The sequence below is a fragment of the Lepisosteus platostomus genome, chromosome 10 (assembly GCF_059453375.1).
Source record: "Lepisosteus platostomus isolate fLepPlt1 chromosome 10, fLepPlt1.hap1, whole genome shotgun sequence".
Lineage (NCBI taxonomy): Eukaryota > Metazoa > Chordata > Actinopteri > Semionotiformes > Lepisosteidae > Lepisosteus > Lepisosteus platostomus.
Window position 1 is genome coordinate 8850835 of NC_142620.1, and position 21784 is coordinate 8872618.

Genomic DNA, 21784 nt, shown 5'->3' on the forward strand with positions numbered 1-21784 from the left:
ATTTGATTGTTAACATCTGGGCCATTACAATTGCAAACTAGGGCTCTGTACATCAATCAGGAAGTGATTTCAAAACAAAGAGACCATCCTCCAATCAATCTATTGGGAAGCAGAGGCATTACATGCTTCTGTAATCCGTGGTAATTAGCAGGATAATGGGAATGAGATTTATGAATCAGCAGTGGAGTGGAGGTGTGGGTGCAATATCCCTCCAATTTGAAGTTTACTACTGAAATTACTAGGGAACAAATCCAAGGCTTTAGCGGGAGGGATCATTTTTTAAAACATAAAAAGTTACACATTTTGAGGGGACACATTTCTTGTTCGTTTGGTTGTTTGGTTGTTTGGTTGTTTTCAGGGCCTGAAATGATCATATACTAGTCCAAATATTAAAACACGTTCACTTTTTTCACCAATTTATCTTGGTACGGAACAGAATGACAGAACTAAGGGCTTGCTAGCATGGAGGAGGGGAATGAGAGTTTTGACATTTTTAATTACACCTTTAGAATGCCATAAAGAAGAACCTGTTTATATAATGAATGGACACTACTGACTTTACCAAGGTACATAACATAATATTCCTCAATATGTATTATACAAGTACAATGTGTATGGTTTACCACCAGATCTTTTATTTCCATTTATTATTATACCACTTCTATTCATTTGTTCATGGCTGCTATTGAAATTAACTCAGGGCTGTTTGAAAATCAGATTTTTAAGGGACAAGAAAACTCAGGGACAGTCTTCAGACTAGCCTCCCTCTCTTCCCCTTGCTCTGCTAATACTGTCAATTGGAATAATTATAAACACATTAAACTGTGCTGCTTGCTTAGGGCTGTAATGAAAATGATTCCGGTAAAGAAAGCAAAACATATGGAGTCTACTCAGATGAATAAACAGAGAGAGATACTAATGCACAATGATCTTTGAGGCTGCTTAGCTACCCTGCAGGTGTCATGTTAAAAGTCAGTGTGTGAGACAGAGTGAGACACAGTGGCCTTCATACAATAAGTACAGACTTACACGGCACTCCCTTACATATACAAACACAGTATATTTCTACATACTGTATCTATATAGAGTAGTTTCATGTTCAGAAAGTATATTCATGGCTATTTTCAAAACGTCTTATTTATTCATAATGAATATTATTTATTCATCCTTTTTTCACCCTTTTTTTGGTCTAAAACATATTCATTCAGGCCTAGACAAAAAATAGTAAGGTCCACAGCTATTCGCTGCGATTCCTATTGCTGCTCGTTAGGTTCTTCTCAATTTTCTTCTAATATAAATAATGCCTTTCTAAAATCACGTCTCTCTGTATATTAAAGAACAATGGATTTTATGTTATCCTAAGATTATTTTCAATTTAACTGGAGTCTGGTTCTGAAAATATCTCTGAATCCTGTAAGAAACATTATTGGGAAAATTGAAAATTCAGAATACTTTCCCCATTCTAAGTTCAAGATTAATTTCTAATTTCAAGGTTTGAGTGAGAAGACAGACGCCTAAACCAAAATAAGTACAATTTTCTTTTAATTACTAAATCCATACATACATCCATTTTAACCCCTTTATCCAATCCAGGGGGGTCAGACTCTTCATAATACCTCGGCAAGCAACGGGCACAAGACAGGATACACCCTTGATGAGACACCAGTCCATTGCAGGGTATACAGAGACACAAAACCATATACACACTCACACCTGGGCAAATTTTATGAGAAGCCAATTAACAGTCTTTGGACTGTGGGAGGAACCCGGAACACCCAGAGTAAACCCATACAAATGCAGGGAGAATATACAAACTTCATGCAGATAGCACCCCAGGAATTGAACCCAGGACACCAATGCTAACCACTGCCCCACTGTGCCAGCCCTTAATTACTACAGGAGGTTACCTACAGGCAGGGATACGACCCATTTTTTCCCTATAGTTTTAAACTTCAAACTGGTGATCCCTGGCAGAAATCTTATTTTCCTTTTTTCTTTTCTTCTCTTGCACGAGGCACAGGTAAGTTTATGGACTGCTTATATAGACCTCTAATGTCACCTAACTGCCAGGTGGAAAGCGTTAATCCCACTTCAGAAGAATAAATAATCTCAGATTAAAACAGCTGCCCGAGGACTGACAGAACTGTTACCAGCCACAATTTGCTCTTAACCCTATCAACGTCACTCATATTATCCGGTGGCTGCCAGTCAAAAAGGGTGGAAAATTGCATTTAATATTTTCTAGGGGGTACTTAAAGAATTCTGGGGGTATGCTGACCCCTGGATCCTCACACTAATGGCAGCCCAGGCGCTGGTTGGCAAGGGCGTCTCCAGTGGTTACCACTGCCATCTCTCTCTCCCAGTTCCTGTGACGAGTGGTACCTGTCCCTCATGGCCAGGCCTTGCTGACCTTGCCTGGCACAGAAAGGACGTCTGCCGTTAAGGAACTGCATTCTGATAAGGCCATTTCTTTTCTTTTAGCATCTCTTTAATGTCATCCCTGAAATATGAAGTCATTAGGCGATATTAAAACAGTGCTGACAAACTAATTAACAGAAGACATTATACGGGATGGGCTCGATTAATCCGCTTTAATGGTTCTTTTAAATGGGGGCTCCAATTAAAATTAATAAAGATTTACCGGTGATCACACTAAACTACGCTGAGGAGCCCCGTCTGAAGGGCAGCCTAAAGTCAGCCTTATCGAATCCTCAAGTTTCACTTGCAGCCCTATGTGCCAATTCCCCATCTGTATCAAAGGAATGTCAGCGCTTGTTTTATCTTCAAAAGCCAAGGGGCTTCATAAATGCCTTAGTGTTTCATACACTGGCAAAGTATCTTTCTTAATTTGTGTCTGTGGGCATCTGCTCTCTTACAACGTGACATCATGCACAAACCTGAAAAACACCGGGCGGCCGGTCCTCTTTTCCCAGCACCGCAGAATTAAAGTGGTACTGTTCGGCAACCGGAATTGGAAGAGTCTACCCAGGACATCTAAGTCCTGAATGGAATTAATCATTTGCAGCAAGTCAGCTTTAGGAAGTGTGAAATTAATTAGTCCATATTATTAATTCCTGACATTTTTAGCGATGGATATCTTGAAAATGAATATGTATCCTTTGTAGAGGAATAATTAATTCCTGCACTCAAAAGAAAACACAACAAATCAATTCTTGAGTGTAATGTATGCGCATAACATTTTCTCATTTGTGTAATGTGGACATCCCCACGCAGCACAATCCATCAGACACGGAAGGAGTGCAGCTTTGCCATCCTTCTTGACCTCAGCACTTTTACTGCTGCCATCTTATCTCCTGCAGCACTAAAAATAATGCTTGATATTTTCCATATTAGAGTTAGCAGGAAGGAAATAACTGGACGTCTCCACCTTGAATTAAATTTAAATCAGTGGAGCCAGTGCGTGTTTGCTTCCATGTGGCAACATTCAATTGGCCTGTACCACAGACCCCAGAACTGTAACAGGCCCCAACCTGTATTAGATGGCTCAAGGGACCTGGGTACATTAAAAACGGAAAAAAATGTAGTAAATGAGTCTTTATTCATCACAAATCCAGACAACCTACAGTTCACTATTTTAAACACCAAGTAACACTGTGAAGGCCCTTATATACTAAACATGACGAATCACAGCCATGCAAGAATGTTTTTTCTGAACCAATAATTCAATTAAGTAACTTATCATCACCCAGTGAGTCTATTTACAGTAATTACAGGCCTTTGATGACTTCTAGTGGCAGGACCAGCCTGCCACAGAGCCCTGATACAACACAAACATTAACAGAACCCTTAAAATGTATAACCCAAACCCCATCACTTAACCCTATCCACAACATTAACAACCAATGCTTGAAATTCCAAACTGCAGCTAACAAGTATCCATTAATCAATGCATGACCACTCAGAACAATACCTTCCATATATCAGAAATCCAAACTGAAACATTCCTACTGTTAGAAAAACAGAAACAACCTCCAGTCTTATTGAACACCTATTTAGATTACATTTATTAAGTGAATGCATACATGTGAAGTTTGGAAGATGTGTTTGAATAGGATTCATGTTTTTTATTTTGTTTTTGAATACCCAAAATCTTTTAGGAATATTTTAAGAATAGCTGCGCTTCCAGAGTTAACAGCACTGAACTTAAAAACACTGTTGTGGGATCTGTAATGACAGAGTCATCAGTACTTTGGAGTAACATCTCTTCCAAAGAAGGGTTCCTCCTGTAGTACAGTGTTCTTAGTCACTTTGGTTTGGAAAAACCTGTAAGATATTAAAGATTGTCACAAACACCACTTACAGCAGCAACAGCTTTCTGTCCTACTACTGCCGAAGCCCATACTTGCTTAGCTTCTGAGATCTGACCAGACCAGGCTACAAAGCGATGAAAACTGCGGTCTGCATCATTTAGTGTATTTCCTGATGGTCAATATACTCCAATCACTGGAAATTAACCCTGTTATTTTAAAAGCTACAGAAAGTTTTGAGAGAGAGAGAGAGAGTGTGTGTGTCTTATTATTTTGGTGTAATTTGAGAGTGTACAGTCAGAAGAAATAATAATCATAATAATAGCCTAGTGTGATGTGGGCTCTAACAGTCACAGATTCAAATCAGTAATCAGTAAATCATCCCTTAGAAATATTGCTTATGGAGCAAGAGCTATTAGATAGAATATGAAAACATGGAATAAGATTGACACCAACAACACATTTGTCAATTATAAAACTATAATTACAAAACCTTCATTTACAAAAAAGAACAGGATTGATGATAAAAAAAACCTCAATGGTAACCTGTTTTTTTGACAGCTGCCTCCCTCTCATGGTTAAACTGAGTAATTGCATGTTGTTAATAATAATAATGTTTCTTTATTAGCCCTATACAATTTCTTGCATTAGGAATTCGTCTTTTCGCATACCCCAGCTTTTCTCCATGGAGACACAGACACACAGACAGGGAGAAGCTTGGGGTCAGAGCACAGGGTCTGCCATTGTACGGCGCCCCTGGAGCAGTTAGGGTTAAGGGCCTTGCTCAGGGGCCCAACGGAGTAGGATTCCTCTGCCGGCTACGGGATTTGAACCGGCAGCTTTCCAGTCACAGGCGCATATCCTTAGCCACAGAGCACAATTTTTTTTTTTTAGATTCCTCACCTGTCACATAAAATACATGTGCCATTGGTTAAGCTTAAATGAAAACTTAACCCCTCCCAGTGGAACTTGTATTTGATTTGACAGGTAAGGAACCCAAATGACAATGTGCTTTTAAGTTCATTCATCACATCACACCCAGGAATACAGTGGGAATTTGCTGCAAGCCCTGCTCAGTTCATTAACAATGCCCGCGACTGAAATCAGAGATGGTGATTGCTCAGTAATAGCACAGAAGCTGCCAGCGGGGTGCTGAACAGCCTGTCTGAGGTGCTGCTTTTCAAGACATTCAGTCTGAAGAATTTCGTGCTCTGCAGTGGGACCAGTAAGGCCAACTGGCTATTACTCCTAGTTAGGGAGGCTTTGAAAAAAAACACACATTTATATTCTCACTTTGATGTTACTATGCAAGTTTAGGATACCATTTATCACGATTCACAGCTTTGGTCAGTGTTAGTTGCTGTATGTATTCTGGAGGATGTGAACACCCTGAATAACTGTGCATATCACCCTAAGAGACTTTACCTGAAGCCAGAGCATGGTTATCACAATTCTACCTGAACACCAGATTTCACTAGAAAGATATAAAGACTGCAAAAAGCCCCAGAGCTGTCTTGACATACGTCAGGCGTTCACATTAAAGATGAATCTTGAAATTCTTTCATCTACTTCTGCTACACTTTTTACTTTCACTTATCCAGGTTATTACGATTTTGTTGTACTAAGATGAATAGATGTCAATGAGTACTGCACGAATTTCCATGAGCTACAGACTCCTTTGTACAAATGAATGTACTGTAGTACTAGTTTCCTCCTATCCCTCTAAACACTGGTATCTGGTTTGTTCCCCAGACCTGGGTGAGCCTGTTGTTGCACAGGAGTGACATGTCTGAGCACTAACAGCCTGGGAGACTTGTCCCATGAAAAAAAATAATTTCCAAGCTGCCTTTGCGCTAATGTCTCAGAGGTCTTTTGAAGGCCAAAGAGTGCAGTGAAAGCTAAAATCACCATGAGGTTATTTTAGGTCTATTTCCTCAAGGTGGCACTATATTACTGTTTGTTAAATCAAGGCTGTTCAAAATTCTCAATGAGTGCCTCGGCAGGGTATAATCTGATGCAAATTTGACCATTGTTAAAGATGCAGGCTGCTCGCTTTTTGGTTTATTTTATTGACCAGCTGTGTGCAAACACTGTTGTCATGTTGTGACATGACATGTAGGAATTGGAATGCTTTTTGCAGACTGCTGACTCATCTTGACCTTCTGTTCCTGGGGGACAAAGTCATTACACAAAAAGATTTTTTAACCAACTGTAACAGTTGTCAAAAAATAAAACATCTAAAGCAACCATCCTTGACTACTTGTCCCTGAGCATGGAGAAAGACCATCTAATATTCCTTAGTCTTTTTGCAGAAGGCTAATGAACACTCTGTGTCTTTCATCGTTCGGAATTGTGAAGGGCAACACCGGCCACAGGCCAAATCTGTCTCGACTACCAGGGATGACCTTGGGGGTAGTTGAACACCTATTGTACCTTGGTACCCACCACAATCTGTAGACACTGAAGCAGAGATCCAGCACCAAGTCCGAGGTGCCAGTGCAAGCTCCAGAGCACTCTTCTGCTGTATTTTTAATCATCACACTCTCTGCAAAGACACAGAGGTTCAGCTTTAATCACAATCTTTATACCCACACCCCTTCGTGGATGTGAGATATTTGGAGACACATTTAGAGCCCACAAAGGTAAAAGTGAAGATCCTCCACATGAAATACAGGCACCCATAAAGCTTCTAGTAGCAGTCACCTCAATCCTACATACTGCAACATCTGGCCAGATGTCTTCTAAGGAATGTTGAAAGGAGTGTGCGGAGGGAGTATTTTCCTTGTATTATTATACGAACAGGACTTTTTTTTTTGCATGTCGTAAATATGTGACTGTATTTAGTCACTGTTGTTTTTTCTGAGTTGTTTTCATGACAAGTGTGCACTCAAATAGCATTGTATTATTTTGTATACTGTTTGGAAGAGTTAGAGTAGGAGGGGCCAGCCGGCATAGAATATGCAAAGACCTGGTGTTCTCCAGTGAGGGAATGTTGAACAGAGTGTCAGTGTAAGAGCGAACATTTAAGGTAGGGGTTCAGTTTGGTGTGAGGATTCCCATCCATCAGTTGAAATTTAAGCATTAGCAATTTACTCCTGTTCAAAGTAACATTATCACTGTAGCAAAACTAGATTTCCATTCACGTGTTCTATGACACACGAACACTGCCACCACTAACGGTCGAAGTGCCAATGTGAGATATGAGGTTTTCTGAGAAAGGCACACCGACTCTGCCACAACTCTTTCCCCCAGCTTCTGTAAAAGTGGGACACAAGCCCTCACTATCCCGCTGAGTGGGGGTGACGACACTGGGGAGACAGAACTTTGTGCACACGGGTCAGACCCCTGTTGGCTGAAGCTCATCAGCCCACTCTTGCTCCCTCCACTAACATGCTGTCCACTGTGTGCCCATTCTGTCCCAAGGTCTGTATACAGAACAGCACCCAGCACCAAGCTGCAAGCTCAAACATGCTGAAGACGGCTACTTAAAAAAAACAACCTTTGTTAAAAAGAGGTCATGTTGACCAACTCCTTCAGTGAAATGAAAAGATCCTCTTGTTCTGGAAAAAGACAGACAGCTACTGAAAGCGAATGAATTCTTTCTCATTTAACAGTGCAGCTGCTGGAAGGTTTAAAGCAGTGATTTTGTTCACGAAGCACCCTGCATCTCAGCTAGAGTGCTGAATGTGGACACGGGCTGTGCTGTGAGGAGACACAGACCTGTGGATTACTGATGACACACTGAGTATAACCACTCTGGGTGACAGAACAAACCAAACAGAAGGCAGTCTTCAAAACCTAAAATGTTCTAAAACATTTCAATGTAAAACGATCTAACAAGCCTGACTGGCTATACAGTACAGTAACCACTATCAAAGCCTGCTCAGATTTAGTGTACTGTTTCATGAATATATTAAGTGCATGTCTTGAACATGCTACAGGGCTGGTGGGGCAATTTACAAGCTTATCCATTTACAGAGGAGAGTGCTGTTTGCCCAAAATGTGGCCACAGGGAAAATGTACTGTATTTCACGATGTAGGTCTTATGGACATGAGGTTGGGTGCTATTACTTTAGAAATGGTCTTATTTGGTGGTGAATGTAGAAAACTGAAGTCTTACAGTGAGAAAAATAGTCTAAAAATAGTTTCCAGCACCAGCTGGTTACAATACTGTAACCTGTAGCCTGCAGTGATATTTGTGGTTCTGTCCTAGTAAACAACATGATCCAAACCACTGCAGGGATGATGTTTTTAAAAGCTGCCATTCTGTTGCCGTCATGATTTTTTGTATATTTATAGGAAGCTATATACTGTATATGCGTTGTTTTTGACGCGATCAAAAATAACTTGTTTAACTTCTGCTTCCTCGGTTCATGTTTACTTCTATTTTTTTCTTTAGGAGGAATAACACGTATCTGTTTGAATGAGTAATGTCGGAGAAAATAACTAAAATGCACGACAACAGAAAACACCGCCTGTCCCTAAAACCCACCAAAACAAAAGCTCATTTTCAAACTTGCGACGCAGTGTCATTCCTGTCAATAGACATTAATATTACACGTGAAAGTGAACTGAAAGTTCCCGGTTCGTACATCAGTAGGAAATCCTTTCTATCGAATTTGTGCGGCATTTCGCTCGCTGTTTTTCCCAGGATATTTGCTTAGGAAGTGTGCATGTTCTTCTATTTATAGCGAAAGCATAAGAAAGCACATTGCGCTGAGGATACAGTAATCGCTCTACAGCGAGCATGCGCACTGGCGAGTGTTCTGGGAGTGTCCCGAGCCGCACACAATGTAACAGGCATGATCAGTTTGCTTTCACCGTATACAATGGATTTTAGGACTGAGAAATAAACTAGACGGTTACGTACAAGAAGGAAACATGTTGTGAGGGAGGAATGGACCACTGTGGAATGTCAACGGCGATGAAACCGAGGGTCAAGGAATTGTGCGAGGCCGTCTGTGTAGTTTTGCATGGCGCTGTGGACGTGGGTTGGGTGACCTCTGGTTTAAATGTAACTGTTCTAAACTAGCTTGCCTTTAGGCAATATTATAAAGTCGATTTTACATGCACAGTTACGCGATGGTACTCCTATGTTAGTATTGGTCTTTTTAGAGCTTTTCTATACGGTGCTAATCAAAAACCACAGAACCGTTGCGCTTGAATATACCTTTAAAACACTGAATAGCTGTTACAGCACATTGTTCTGTTTTACAGTATGTACAGATTCTGAATATGTGATTTTTAGTGGAATCGTAGCAGAAACGCGAATTTTATTCTGCATCACTTACAATTGTACACATACTGTATACACAGTCTGAGCCGCGAGTGTATTATTCTTAATCGATACCTTTATCGGATTATCGATCGTTAGAAGTGCTGAAGTTGTTTTAACCTACAGTATTTGTGTATTTTATCATTATATGATGGGAGAAAGTTCTATGAATGTCTTTCGTTTTTGAAAAGTTTTAGAATGTTTTGTCACTCAACACATTTTACATACAATTTTTTAAAGTTTTAAATTTTTTCTACCTTTGTTCAAGTGCGCTTTTAATGCCGTCATTGTGCAGTATACACACATAAGACGAATGTAAGGACTGCAGTGCAATGTAATGAATGAACAACAGGCACGTACAACTAGAAAAAAGTTTTGTGTAATACAATTTGAACACACGCGAAGTCTTAACAAATCTATCAATGTTTCGACCATGTATTGACAAATATGGTTTCTGGATAACATTATAGACTGCAGTAATACATTGCGTTTAAGACTGCGTTTAAGCCATTTTTGTTCAATCGAGGGTGCATTCCCTCGTTTCACAGTTCGTGTTAGTTGTGGCAAACTGTGTTTTTGCAAGCACCAAGAACAACCACCAGCTCCGTGTCCATCTTGTCATGAACGGCACACAATCTCTGTCCACTCGTACTTGATGTGACAATTTGAGCCGGCGACGGTCGAATAGGGTAACGGGGTCGGGGGTTGGGGCAGCAGAAATGCCCGGGGACAGGACGGGGATCCCAGCGGCGTTGCTGCGTGGCTCCGTGGGGTGCGAGGGCGTGGCGCAGCGCGATGAGGAGCAGGACGACGAGGGGGAGGAGGACACGGTTGACGGAGGGGTGCAGTTCTTCGTCAATCGGGGCGGTTTGCCCGTGAACGAGGCCACATGGGAGAGGATGTGGCGGCACGTGGCCCGGATCCATCCCGAGGGCGAGGCCTTGGTCAGGAGGATCAGGGGAGCCACTGACCTGCCCAAGGTAAGAGCGACTCTTCCTCCGGCTGTAAAATCAGTCCTTTCATTTCTGCTCGGGGTTCGCACAAAATGTAGATGTTTTTACAAACCTAGTACAAGTGCCTACTGTCTGGCTTACACATGGGCAGAGAGAGAAGCAGGTTTAGTCAAAGTCATCCCATATGAGAAAGTAGCTTACTGCTGGTAAGGGTTTTGGCAATCTGAAGGCAGGGCAGAAAGAAGCTATTCTACCGCAGGACGCACACAGACAGTTGAGGTATAATTTCGAAACCCCGATGAAACTGTCCAGCATGACTTTGAAAGGATGGAGGAAACCAGATTGAACATAGAGGGAAGATTCAAACTCCACCTTGGATGTTTCCGTCTGCAACAAAACCCAGGACACAAAAGCTATAGTTCGTAATTGGTGGTTGGGTCAAACTTTTCATTTTTTCCTATTCCTGTGTCAGGTTGCCTAGCTTCAGATTAAGAACACAACCAAAGGTTTGTTATTTCCCCATCAATTTCCCTTCGGGATCAATAAAGTCTTATCTATCTATCTTATTATTGATATTACACGTTTTATGTGTCACTTTCTCTATGTTTCCTACTACCCTAGTTTTTAGCATGGATAACAGTTTAAGAAATACTATTTTATGTGAGATCCTCTCTTGCATTGAAGGGATTCTACTGTGTCACCCTGAAATGAATCATTCCCTGCTGCCTGACACAAAGCACATTGTCGGTGGACTCCAAGATCAAGATTTCTGTGTGGTAGCATTCACATCCCACTCTGCTGTAACTCATTTATAGACCTGTAAATGGTGAAGAATGTCAGAAGCCAAATACAGTTTCTGTGTCTTCTGTTTCTGCTTAATTGAAGTCATGTGAAGCTTCTACCGAACACAGATTTCTAACCCAAGACTATAGTCACGCATTTCTTTTTTAAAAAAATGCTTTACAAATGAACAAGAGGGGATTCTCACACTGCCGTGAATATGGTGATTGTGTCAAGTATGCCTGCCGGTGTTTTAATTTTTTACTTGCAGATTCCAACACCAAGTGTGCCTGCATACCAGCCATTAACCACCATCCCACATCGCCTGGAAGCCATACAGAGATACATCAGGGACTTGCAGTATCCTTAAAGCAGGAAAGGCTGTTATCCATTCAGCTCAGCTGCAAGGAACTGAAGAGAGGTCTGGTTGCAGTCAGAGAGAAAAATGAGTTGTAAAATCTTCGTTACTGTGCTCTGACTTCATTATCTACTATGCTACGATGATGTCAGTCAGTTCATTAGAAGGTTTGGTTGTTCAGAATTATTAACTATTCTAATATACAGGCCAGAGTGCTGTAAGAAATATTGCATTATATTACAACAATGGTCTTGTATCTAAGCACACATACTGTATAACCTCCGAATATTTTTTTTTGTTACCATTAATGACTGTCACTTGTTTTTTTCTCTAACACCAGTCATGGTAAACTCATTAAAGCTGCACTCATATGATTTTCTGTAAGTGCAGTCGGTGCAGGATAAGGAGTTGACACAGTTTAATCTGTAGTCTTGGTTTGTTACACTGGGTGGATAAAATCCCCAGATTGATATACTTCACTTTGTATGTTTAATGCATTACGCAGAAGCCCAGGTACTGTATGTTAACCAAATGTAAGTTCCCACCAAGATGGCCATTGTAACAATCCAAAGACCAGCCTTGTAATTTCTGTGGTATCTTTCAAAACTTAAAAGGTTGTTTGAAATTAAGGTACAGGAGCTCTAAATATGCCTTTTGAGAGTTATTTCCAAAAAATAAACACTTTCTTCTTTTGCTCTAGTCAGATTGTTGTTGAAGTTTTAAGTGCTTTGGCAAAATTAATCTCGTAACTCAGGGAAGGGAAGCGTGAAGTAATTGTCATATCTGAAGCTTATGAATAATTCACCCATAAGACCATGAATGATGTAAAATATTTAGAAGTGGGGGTCTGCCACAGCTGTTGCTTTATTAGATCTAATTTTATTTTTATTCTGTTTCCGAATCCCCCCCCCCCCCCCTGCTACTGGCTCTGTAGTTGATATGTTTGTCAGTCTGTTCTCGTCCTAATCTTTCTTAACAGCACCCTCTCAGGTACAATCATACTGGAACACAGTTCTTTGAAATTAAGAAGAGCAGGCCTCTTACTGCGTAAGTAAACTCACCAGTTATGTAAGGTTTGTGCCAGAACTGAAATTATATTGCTTAAGGTGGGGTTACATGAAGCTGATTGTTTTAGAATCTTATTGAAAAATGCACATGTACAACCATAGTGCCATCTGGGTCAAGCTGATGAGCACGTTCTATAGCTGTAGCACACTGCATACAGTCTGTTTGGGGCTGTAGAGAAAAGTTTGAAAAGGGACTGAGTGTACAGTAAACCTGAGGTTTAACAGACTTCACTTTATTTTACTTCAGATTTAACAGACAAGATATAAAATAAGATGAGACTGTAAAATAAGAAAAACAGGTCTTTCCATGCAATAACAATGAAATGTACAGATAATAAAACAAAGTTAGATTTTACACAGGTTTGAAATTCAGGAATAGCAGTAGTGCCTTATAGTGATAGGCTGGTTGCTTATGAAGGGTTTGTGTTTCGTAGTCTTTAGTAAATTTTTGTACAGTATATTTATGACATAAAATAAAGAGTTTGCATATTCACGACAAAAGGCACAGGAACAATTTTCATTAACTGTGTTGATTGCATACTGTACATGTATATTTTTCATGTAATAGTGTGTTTTGGGGGCATAAAATGTAATCTGTGATTTAATTGACATTCAGCAATAACAGACACAAGTTCCACCCATTAGTCTGTTAAACTGGGGGTTTACTGTATTCACTGATGAACTTTATAACACATCATCTAATTAATTTAGCCCATGACAGGAAGGGTGCAGCTATTCAGGTTCTTGCTGAGATGTTATAGATGTTTTTTTTTCATTTCTATTGTACAACTGAATGACAGCATCTGTGACTTCCTCTTTCTGGTCCACCACACTTCCTTAGGTTCTGCTGTGCCAGATTTTTTTTTTTCCTATTTCTCTTTATTGTGAATCCTTTTTAGACTGGAATTGCACTGATTCTTGAAACCACCTAGGCTAGGAACAAAGAAAGTCTTTTCATAACTTTGTTTTTTTAAATTCAATTTATCAAAAATATCAGTAGTTAAACTCAAATTATTATGTAATAAGTTGTCATTGAATTAGATAGATATATTGGGGTAACTGACCAGGCCGTGGGAGCATAAGGCGGATGGAACCCCCGTTTTCAAGAGGGATAAGTCAGGGAGATACTATTAGGACAGTGATGGAGAGGAGAGACAGACTTGCACAAGCAGCCATGCTGGACTGATGTTGGGCCATGGATATGGGTGAGGTTAGGGTCTGACCTGATCCTGAACCTCCATTAAGAACTCTATTTAGCACAACAGCACACGTGATGGTTTCAGGATGGTAGGATGGTATCAGGAAACAACACTGAAGTGTTTTTTTTCCAGAGTTTCTACTCTGATAACACTGCTTCTCCAACACAGGCTGATGGACATCGCTAAGGAGATGATCCGGGAGTCACTGCCAATCAAGTGTTTGGAGGCTGTGATCCTGGGAATGTATCCTTTTCTACGCTCTGAAACCTTGGCAGGTATTTTAGCCCGACGGCCAACCACTGTCATGGGGAACTGACTGTGCTTTGCTTTTCACTGTGTAAGCAAGTCTTGGGTTCGTCATACAGCATATTACATCAGGTCTGCATTTCTGCTTTTTTATAAAGAGAATCAGGTCATTTTTGTATTTCATTTATAGTAGTGGTACTGTATGCTACAACAATGTTTAACTCATATTTAAAAAAGATAGTGAGAGTTTAGCCTTATCTAAAACGTTAATGGTACTGTATATGTGGGTTCCGAATATTCAGTCTACTGGAATGCTTTAATCAGTCATTAACACTGTCATAATCAGAAATGGATCTGAGTAATTTTTATATTCCTTTAATAATGCTTTGGGTTAATTCTGAGGGTTGTGTGTTCAAAGCCTGGGTGGGCCTTGAGCAAGGTACTTCCCTTAGACTGCTAAAATACCCAGCTGTATAAATACAGTAGGTCTCGGGGTCATTGATAGGAATCTGTGGTAAAAAAAGCAGAATCAGAGTTTTGAATTTCAAACCACGTAATGGAATACTTTGTGAATCTGACAGAGGAGACTAGAAAATGCAGACACTGTTTTAAAAAAAACTTCCATGTGGAATTGTTATTTCCTCTAATGAACAAAAATACCCTTCTGGGGGAATTTTCTGGGGGAAAATTTGAAGAGAAATGCTGATGATGTTCTCTCTGATGTGCAACTGAGAAGGTACTGTAACTTTGACAAAAATGAAGACAGTATCCTGTCTAAATGTCTGGTTCACAGGTTTCCCCTCATAAAGGCTAGACCAGGGAGGATCGTGACTGTATAACTGTCGTGTCAGTCTTTACTTGAAAAGCTTATTGAACCTTCAATATTTTAGATACGAAAAAAGAAAAAAAAAACAATTAAACATCAGTGACCGCAGTAATCTTTTCTTTTTCCTTTGTTTTCATGTCCAAAGCAATAGTGATGTCTGGGAAATGGGTTGCCCCTGGGGAGAAAGAAGTGTGCAGCTATATTGTGTGTTCCTTGACTCGAGTTTTCTCAGTTACCTTACCAACAGCATGCCCGGTGTTGAGCGTTTCCCTCTCAGCTTTAAAACTCAGTTCTCAGGGAATTACTTCCGGCACATCGTGCTGGGGGTGCACTGCGGGGGGCGCTTCGGAGCCCTGGGTATCAGCCGCCGGGAAGACCTGATGTACAAGCAGCTGGAGTACCGTACCCTGAGCGACCTGGTGCAGGAGTTCGAGAGTGCCTACCGGGGCTACTGGCACACCCTGAAGAAGGTGAAGATTGGCCAGTATGTGTCACACGACCCCCACAGCGTGGAGCAGATCGAGTGGAAGCACTCCATCTTGGACTTGGACAAGCTGTCTCCGGAGGACTTCCGCAGGGAGCTGGAGAGACACACCCGGGATATGAGGCTCAAGGTGAGGAGTGAGGTGACGTGACTGTCCTGGGGCCAGATTGCCAGGCTGCTAATGGCCGTACAGGAGGGAAGGGATTACTTTGCAAAAAAACTAACAAAAGCACTTGGGACAATGACAGTGAAGCAAATGTCTATGTCCTCCAGTTCTTAACAGTCCTTTCTGACAAAATGTCTGCTGCTGTTTGGAGAGCAGTGTATTGACACTACGAAGTACCCAGTAACTCAGTAACTGAGTCCAGAAGATCCCTCGTGAATACTGTACTATTTGCTGCAGTGCCAGTTTAAGGACGAGTGATATGTGATGGTGAACTTCATGGCTTTCACCAGCGCACACACAGAGACAGAGGTTACATGAAGGAGAAACTGCAGAAATGCTTTAGGCTGAAGTCGATTTAATCTTCCATGTTCAAGAATGTTGTTTTTCTTACCTTAACATTTTTTTACCATTCTGTGCAAAAATTCCTTGCAGTATTTCAAGATGTTTTCAGGAATTCAGGATAGTACACGCAAAAAAAAAAAAAACATGTTAATTTATTAAAGTCACAAAAACATGTGGGTATAATGTCAGTATTTACAACTCTTTCCAGAGACAAACAGCAAGAAAACAGCATGATGGACTGTAATGCAGTCTGTTCGGAGATGACCGTCGCCAAACAGTCCCACATTTTTCTGTACCTTTTTTCTCTTACAGATTGGAAAACCAGCCCCATCTTCCCCTACCAAAGACAGGAAAAGAGACATGGGCTCCCCTCAGCGAGGCCCGTCTAGCCCTTTACGGAGAAACAGCCGAGGAGAGAGACGGTACTGCCCGCGTCGCTATGTGTTTAATGTTGCAGGATAACTGAAGCCCCTCAGATTCAAAGGGTTCATTATTTTACAGTGAGAAATTTGGGTGGAGCCTGCACTCATGGGCAGCTGGCAAGCACAGGAAAGGTTTTAGCAGTGCCTTAGCTTACGGACATGACTTGAATCCTCCTGCTTATCAATTTGAAAAGAAAACATTTTTGTGCATTGATCATTTCTTCCATATGTGTCTCTTAATGCCAAATGAGACATTATACAGCCTTAGGGCTGTTGCCTACCGCATGGAGTTTATAACAGAAGATCGAGAAGATGGTTAGATCCTTAACACTTCCACTTGCCTACATACCTCTCTTTTGTGTTATCACCCCCATTCCGCTTCCCCATCTACACCCATGCAGCAGCTCCCTGGCTCAGTTCTCTCAATAGTGAGGGCGGGCTGGGCATTGAGAGATGGGACTGCCATTTCTCAGCTAGGCGAGTCCCACCAATTACTTCATGCATATTTCGTAACCCTCTGGATCTCACTGAACTACTGAAATACATTGTTTTCCTTGTGCTAAGAGATGCAGGTTTTATATATCTGTGTGCTGCCTGGTTCTGAATACCTACTGTAGTGATAAAGTGTCTTTTATTCTGTCTCTGTCTCTGGAGAGAAAAAAGAAAAATGAAATTCTTAAGCTGCGGGGAAGGGTTAGTTGCACGGCAGCAGTTGAGGAATGAAAACAGATGCATGGATTTGTAATGGTGGGATGTGGAGCTATAGCTTACAAAACATTTGCCGCCTTTTTTACAGGCCATCCGGGGAAAAGAAGCCACCTGAACAGAAGCCTTCCTCAGACATCAATGGCTACCAGATCCGAGTTTAAAACATCCCAGCTTCTCATGAGCCGCAGGAAGCCGCTGGACCTCCAGAGTACTGTACCTCACCTACCACAACTTCTGGGTCAAGCACTGTGACCACAACAAACCAAATCTGCCAGATGTTTGCTGAAGTCTTAGCCTGTGGGCAGAGAACCACTAACACTTTTTAGTGACGGTAGAGGTTGAAATGGCTGGTAGAGCTTGAAGGAAGAGTGGTCAGAGTGACAGGGGCAGGGACAGAGCTTTGTTGGTTTGCAGAAACATATTGTGAATCACTTATATTGACGTTGAGCTTGCTGCTGGCAGGCCGAGATGTGAATTGAAGACTTTGTCCTTTCAGTTTGGCTTGACTTGGAGTGAAGGCATAGATGGGGAGTAACAGGAGAGTCCCGTCAAAAGGTGAAACTGATGAAGCAGCCAGTGAAAGTACTGTAGGCCTCTTCGCCTTGCTCTTTACTAGTGTATATAAATAGCATTAATCTTTAGCTCTGCTGGACAGCTATGTAGTTGCGCTTTTGTAGAAGATACCTTGAAGACAAAGCATCCAGTGCCTTTTGTGTGAAATCTTACACCATTCACCTTCATATGAAAAACTCTAAGACCACCTACACATTTAATTTCCACTCATTGTGTTTAAGAAGGCTTTATGAGCAAACAATAGTTAAAATCACTAGCATTTCAAATACAGATAACTACAAAATAAACAGATTGTTCCAACTGCAATGCAACAATAGCGTTAAGCCGATTCATCAAAATCAACAGACTTGAAGCAACAGTTAGAATGAGTTGCAATGAGATTCTTGAGTGGCTCAACTAAGTGAAGACTTTTGCTTAGAGCACAGGTTAAGACTAATTAGGCACAGATGTAATCTGTGGTCCAGATTTGATGTTTGAGCCTGTGCATTAATATCAACCCATTGTGGTCAGGCTCCAACAAGTGGCAGTAATGCACCAGTTGTCCTCGTGTCTCTTTGATTGCGTCAGCTTTAGCCAGGCAGCGTTCTTGCAGTAAATCAACACTCTTCCATTCCCTCTCCTGTAGGGCACTGCTGAGCTTGCAGTGTATCAAAAGACAAATGACACTGATAGTAGGGTGTGTCAGAGGAGCATATCTGTCTATCTGCTGTGTCTCTGATCAATAGTTAGAACCGTAAAGCCGAGTTAAATGAGTGGCGATTCCACACTGGGTGGGTATAAAATAGAAAAGAATGAGGAATTCCACATTTTAGGGAATAACATTGCAGGGATAGTCTTAAAATAGAAATAAGAATCACCAACTTAAACAATGTGTCACATATCACATGAAATCCACACTTAAGAGTAGAACTGCATCTTTAAAAAATGTTAACTATGAGAAACCGTACGTATTAGGAATGCTGGAAAACATTTAAACTTTATTTGTAAAAACCTTACAAACGTTTTGTGCTTGGCAGGGATTGTTTAAAAAATGACATCACAATAAATCGTGCTGTCTTGATTACGAATGCTGCGAGAACGTTTTGAGTGTACCAGCATGTTTCTTCTGCTAGCCAAAAGTTTGAGAGGAGTTCAAATCTAAAACCCCATTAAAGGAGAAAGTGCAACTGTAACGTCAGATGTTTCTCCTGGGTGGTCAGATTCTGGTTTTGCTCACATACAGTACATATTTCAGCCAGGGTAGTAGTTAGCTAATAGTGGTCAGATTAAAGGACTTAAACTGACAAGTTTTTTCAATAAATATTTAGATCTGGAGAGCATTGTTTTTATCTTGTATGTTGGTTAAAACAGAAGTATAATGATAAGTGTGAGTGTTTTTGTAGGTTTAGGGTCAGCTTTGAAGAGTAATTACCCTCGCAGTATTAGTGCAGGATTGTGAAGTCTTAATAAAGGCAAAGGTGCAAAGAGAGGTTTGTTTACAAGTTGTATATTAAATATTTACTTCCACATCACACTGAAGAGCACTGATAGCCCTCAACTGATATTTTACCTGTACCTTGTCGTTCACTGTAGATTTATTTCAGGCAGGTGAGAATTAATGGAAAGCCTGTTCTATGTAACTACGTGAAAGAACTAAATATTTTCAAGGCACAGTAAAGACTTTGTAGTTATTTAGTAAAATGTTATTGGTGAACAAGAGTCACGTGTTTACTTGAAAATGTTTGCTGCCTATAGAATTAATCCATATTTATTAAGGCTCTATAAATGTCCTTTCTAGAGTACAGATTCAGTCTATACAGCTCCCTTATTGTAGAACTAAACGAAAATGCTTCTATTCACTCGAGGCTTTTAAAATTTTACTGAAAAAGTGTTTTTTGTTTCACTCATTAAAGCTAGATACCCAACATATTTACCACTTTTTTCATCTCCATTCATTTTACATCTACCAGTATCTTGATTTCACACTTTTTTTTAAGACAGATGGTCAAGACCGTACTGTATATACTCAGACTGGTTCTCATTATTTGTTTGATCTCCAAGACAAAATTATGATCTCAGCAGTTTCTAAGCACTTTCATAAAAGCGTGAGATGTGCAGAATTTCTGAGAGGATAAAGATGGCAAAGATTAATCAATAAATGTGATTTTCATCAAAAAGCAATAAAGAGGCTAATGAATCATTTTTGTCAACCTACTGTACACACTGCCAAGAAAGACTAAATCTGGATCTTGGAAGTGCTTTTTCCCCACAGCATGCCCTTGCCCCAGAGAGATAAAGCTGACCATGAGTGAGTTGTTATAAAAACAACACAGAAGGAAGACACGCAAATGACATCTCATTATGCTCTCAATCCTGCATTAGCTACTGAATATAGCGGGAGCTGAATTTTGACAGAATTCAGATTCTCTTTTTTAATTTCATTCACTGTGGCCATTACCGGTGTCATTTTCTGTAATTCCGCTAATTAAATAAGTTCCTCTCTGTTTCTTTTTCGAAAGAGGCCTCCAGAGATAGTGTAATACTTTTGTGTAGTTCCTTATACTTTTTGTTTGGAAGCGTTGTTGAGCAGAGTTTAAAAAATGCACGATTTTGCTTCTAGGAAGACATCTGATACTAACTTGTTCATATTGCTTTATAACATAGGAAAAAAGAAATGAAGAAGTGGTTTTTTGGATTACTTTTCTACTAACCTTTGTTTATTTTAAACTTTAATACAACTTGAGAATAATTTTGAAACATTATTGAGTGATGAAAAATATGTTTAATCTTGTCTATGTACCAAGCAGCAAAATAAACCTCTTTGAACTGCAACACATGAATGCAAAGAAGACAAGGCAGGGTACACCCTGGATGGGACACCAATCCATCACAGGGAAGGCACACAGACACAAGCGCCATGCCAATTTTCCAAGAAGCCAATTAACCCATCAGTACGTTTTTGGACAGCAGGAGCAAACCGGAACACACAGAGGAAACCCCCCGTGAACATGAGGACGCACAAACACATACAGACTTCACACAGATAGCACCCAAGGTCCCTGCTCTGCGAGGCAGTAATGCTAACCACTGCACCACTGTGCCACCCATAAACAGATATGACATGGGTAAACTCATGCTAATTAGCATTTCTCACCAACAGGGGATCTACTGTAACAGTCTGCAGGCATGAAGCGTGTAGCTACTGCTGGAATTCTACAAGCTGCCTATCTGTGACTCATGCTTGGCACCAGGTAGCTGTCTTGTGGGGTTTTGTTCCGTTCCTCATGCAGAGCCTAAACAAGCATGCAATGGCTCTCTGGCTAGATGCCACCCCTCCCCCCCCATATGTCCAGTGGGGCTCAAGCCTGGAAAATAGGACATCTGCAGCTTAATGGTCACACTCTCATCTTGAAAAAAAAGCCACAGTTACACAAGCAGCATGAGAACATGCAGTACCCTGCTGGAATATCAGCACATCAGGATGAACATGCAGGAAAGGCAATAAATGGGGCTACCAGGACTTAATCAAAGTCATGCTTTTCAGTCAGGGTGACATCAATCACTGCAGGTGGAATTTTGTGCCAGTTAGACATACTTGCCCAGACCCTCAAATTTAGACCCTCCCATCCTGGTGAGGTGTTGAGACTTGCTCTTTCCCAGATAGTAAACTGTTATTCCGACTGTGTGCTTGGTAGTTAGATTTTGCTAGGTTACAAACTGCACCCCAGAAGCTGAGTGAAAGTGCACGAACTTAAGCCAGCCCCACTCTGTGCTCTGCTTTGATTGTCCCCAGGCTTGGCGTCCAACAGGTTAAGCCATCTCATCAACCCTGTCCAATCAACTCGCTCGCTAACAAGGCGATTTGGTAACTTCAAGAGTCCAGCCTTCTGCCAAGTGCCCTTCAGAGTCACACAGATCTAGCAGTGGGGAGCAATGATGTTCAGTTAAACACGCAGAAGATTTACAGCACCTAACACTGCTCTTCTTATGGGAATCAGTCTTATGCTAAAGCTCTCCCTTAAAAACAAAATCCATTTATACAATGACAGCATAAGACTGCTGCCCCTTTAAAGGTGAACAAAACAGTTCATCTCAAACTATACATTCTATCTACAATTGCACCATGAAGATTGTTACA

General features: G+C 40.9%; 1 protein-coding gene across 1 annotated transcript; it reads left to right on the forward strand.

Annotated features, from left to right (window-relative positions):
• Positions 1–9006: 9006 nt before the first annotated feature.
• Positions 9007–20478, forward strand: vash1 (vasohibin 1). The gene is made up of 7 exons (XM_088647945.1): positions 9007–10523; positions 11548–11636; positions 12625–12681; positions 14069–14143; positions 15205–15586; positions 16277–16386; positions 17183–20478. The coding sequence occupies exons 1-7, from the start codon at positions 10263–10265 to the stop codon at positions 17253–17255; spliced, it is 1047 nt and encodes a 348-aa protein (XP_088504071.1). The 5' UTR covers positions 9007–10262; the 3' UTR covers positions 17256–20478.
• The last annotated feature ends 1306 nt before the right edge of the window (positions 20479–21784 follow it).

Coding starts and splice junctions, on each gene's coding strand:
- vash1 (XM_088647945.1), top strand. CDS start 10,263: ATGCCCGGGGACAGGACGGGGATCCCAGCGGCGTTGCTGCGTGGCTCC. Junction 11,637..12,624: donor AGATACATCAGGGACTTGCA/GTATCCTTAAAG, acceptor GCACCCTCTCAG/GTACAATCATACTGGAACAC. Junction 15,587..16,276: donor CCCGGGATATGAGGCTCAAG/GTGAGGAGTGAG, acceptor TTTCTCTTACAG/ATTGGAAAACCAGCCCCATC.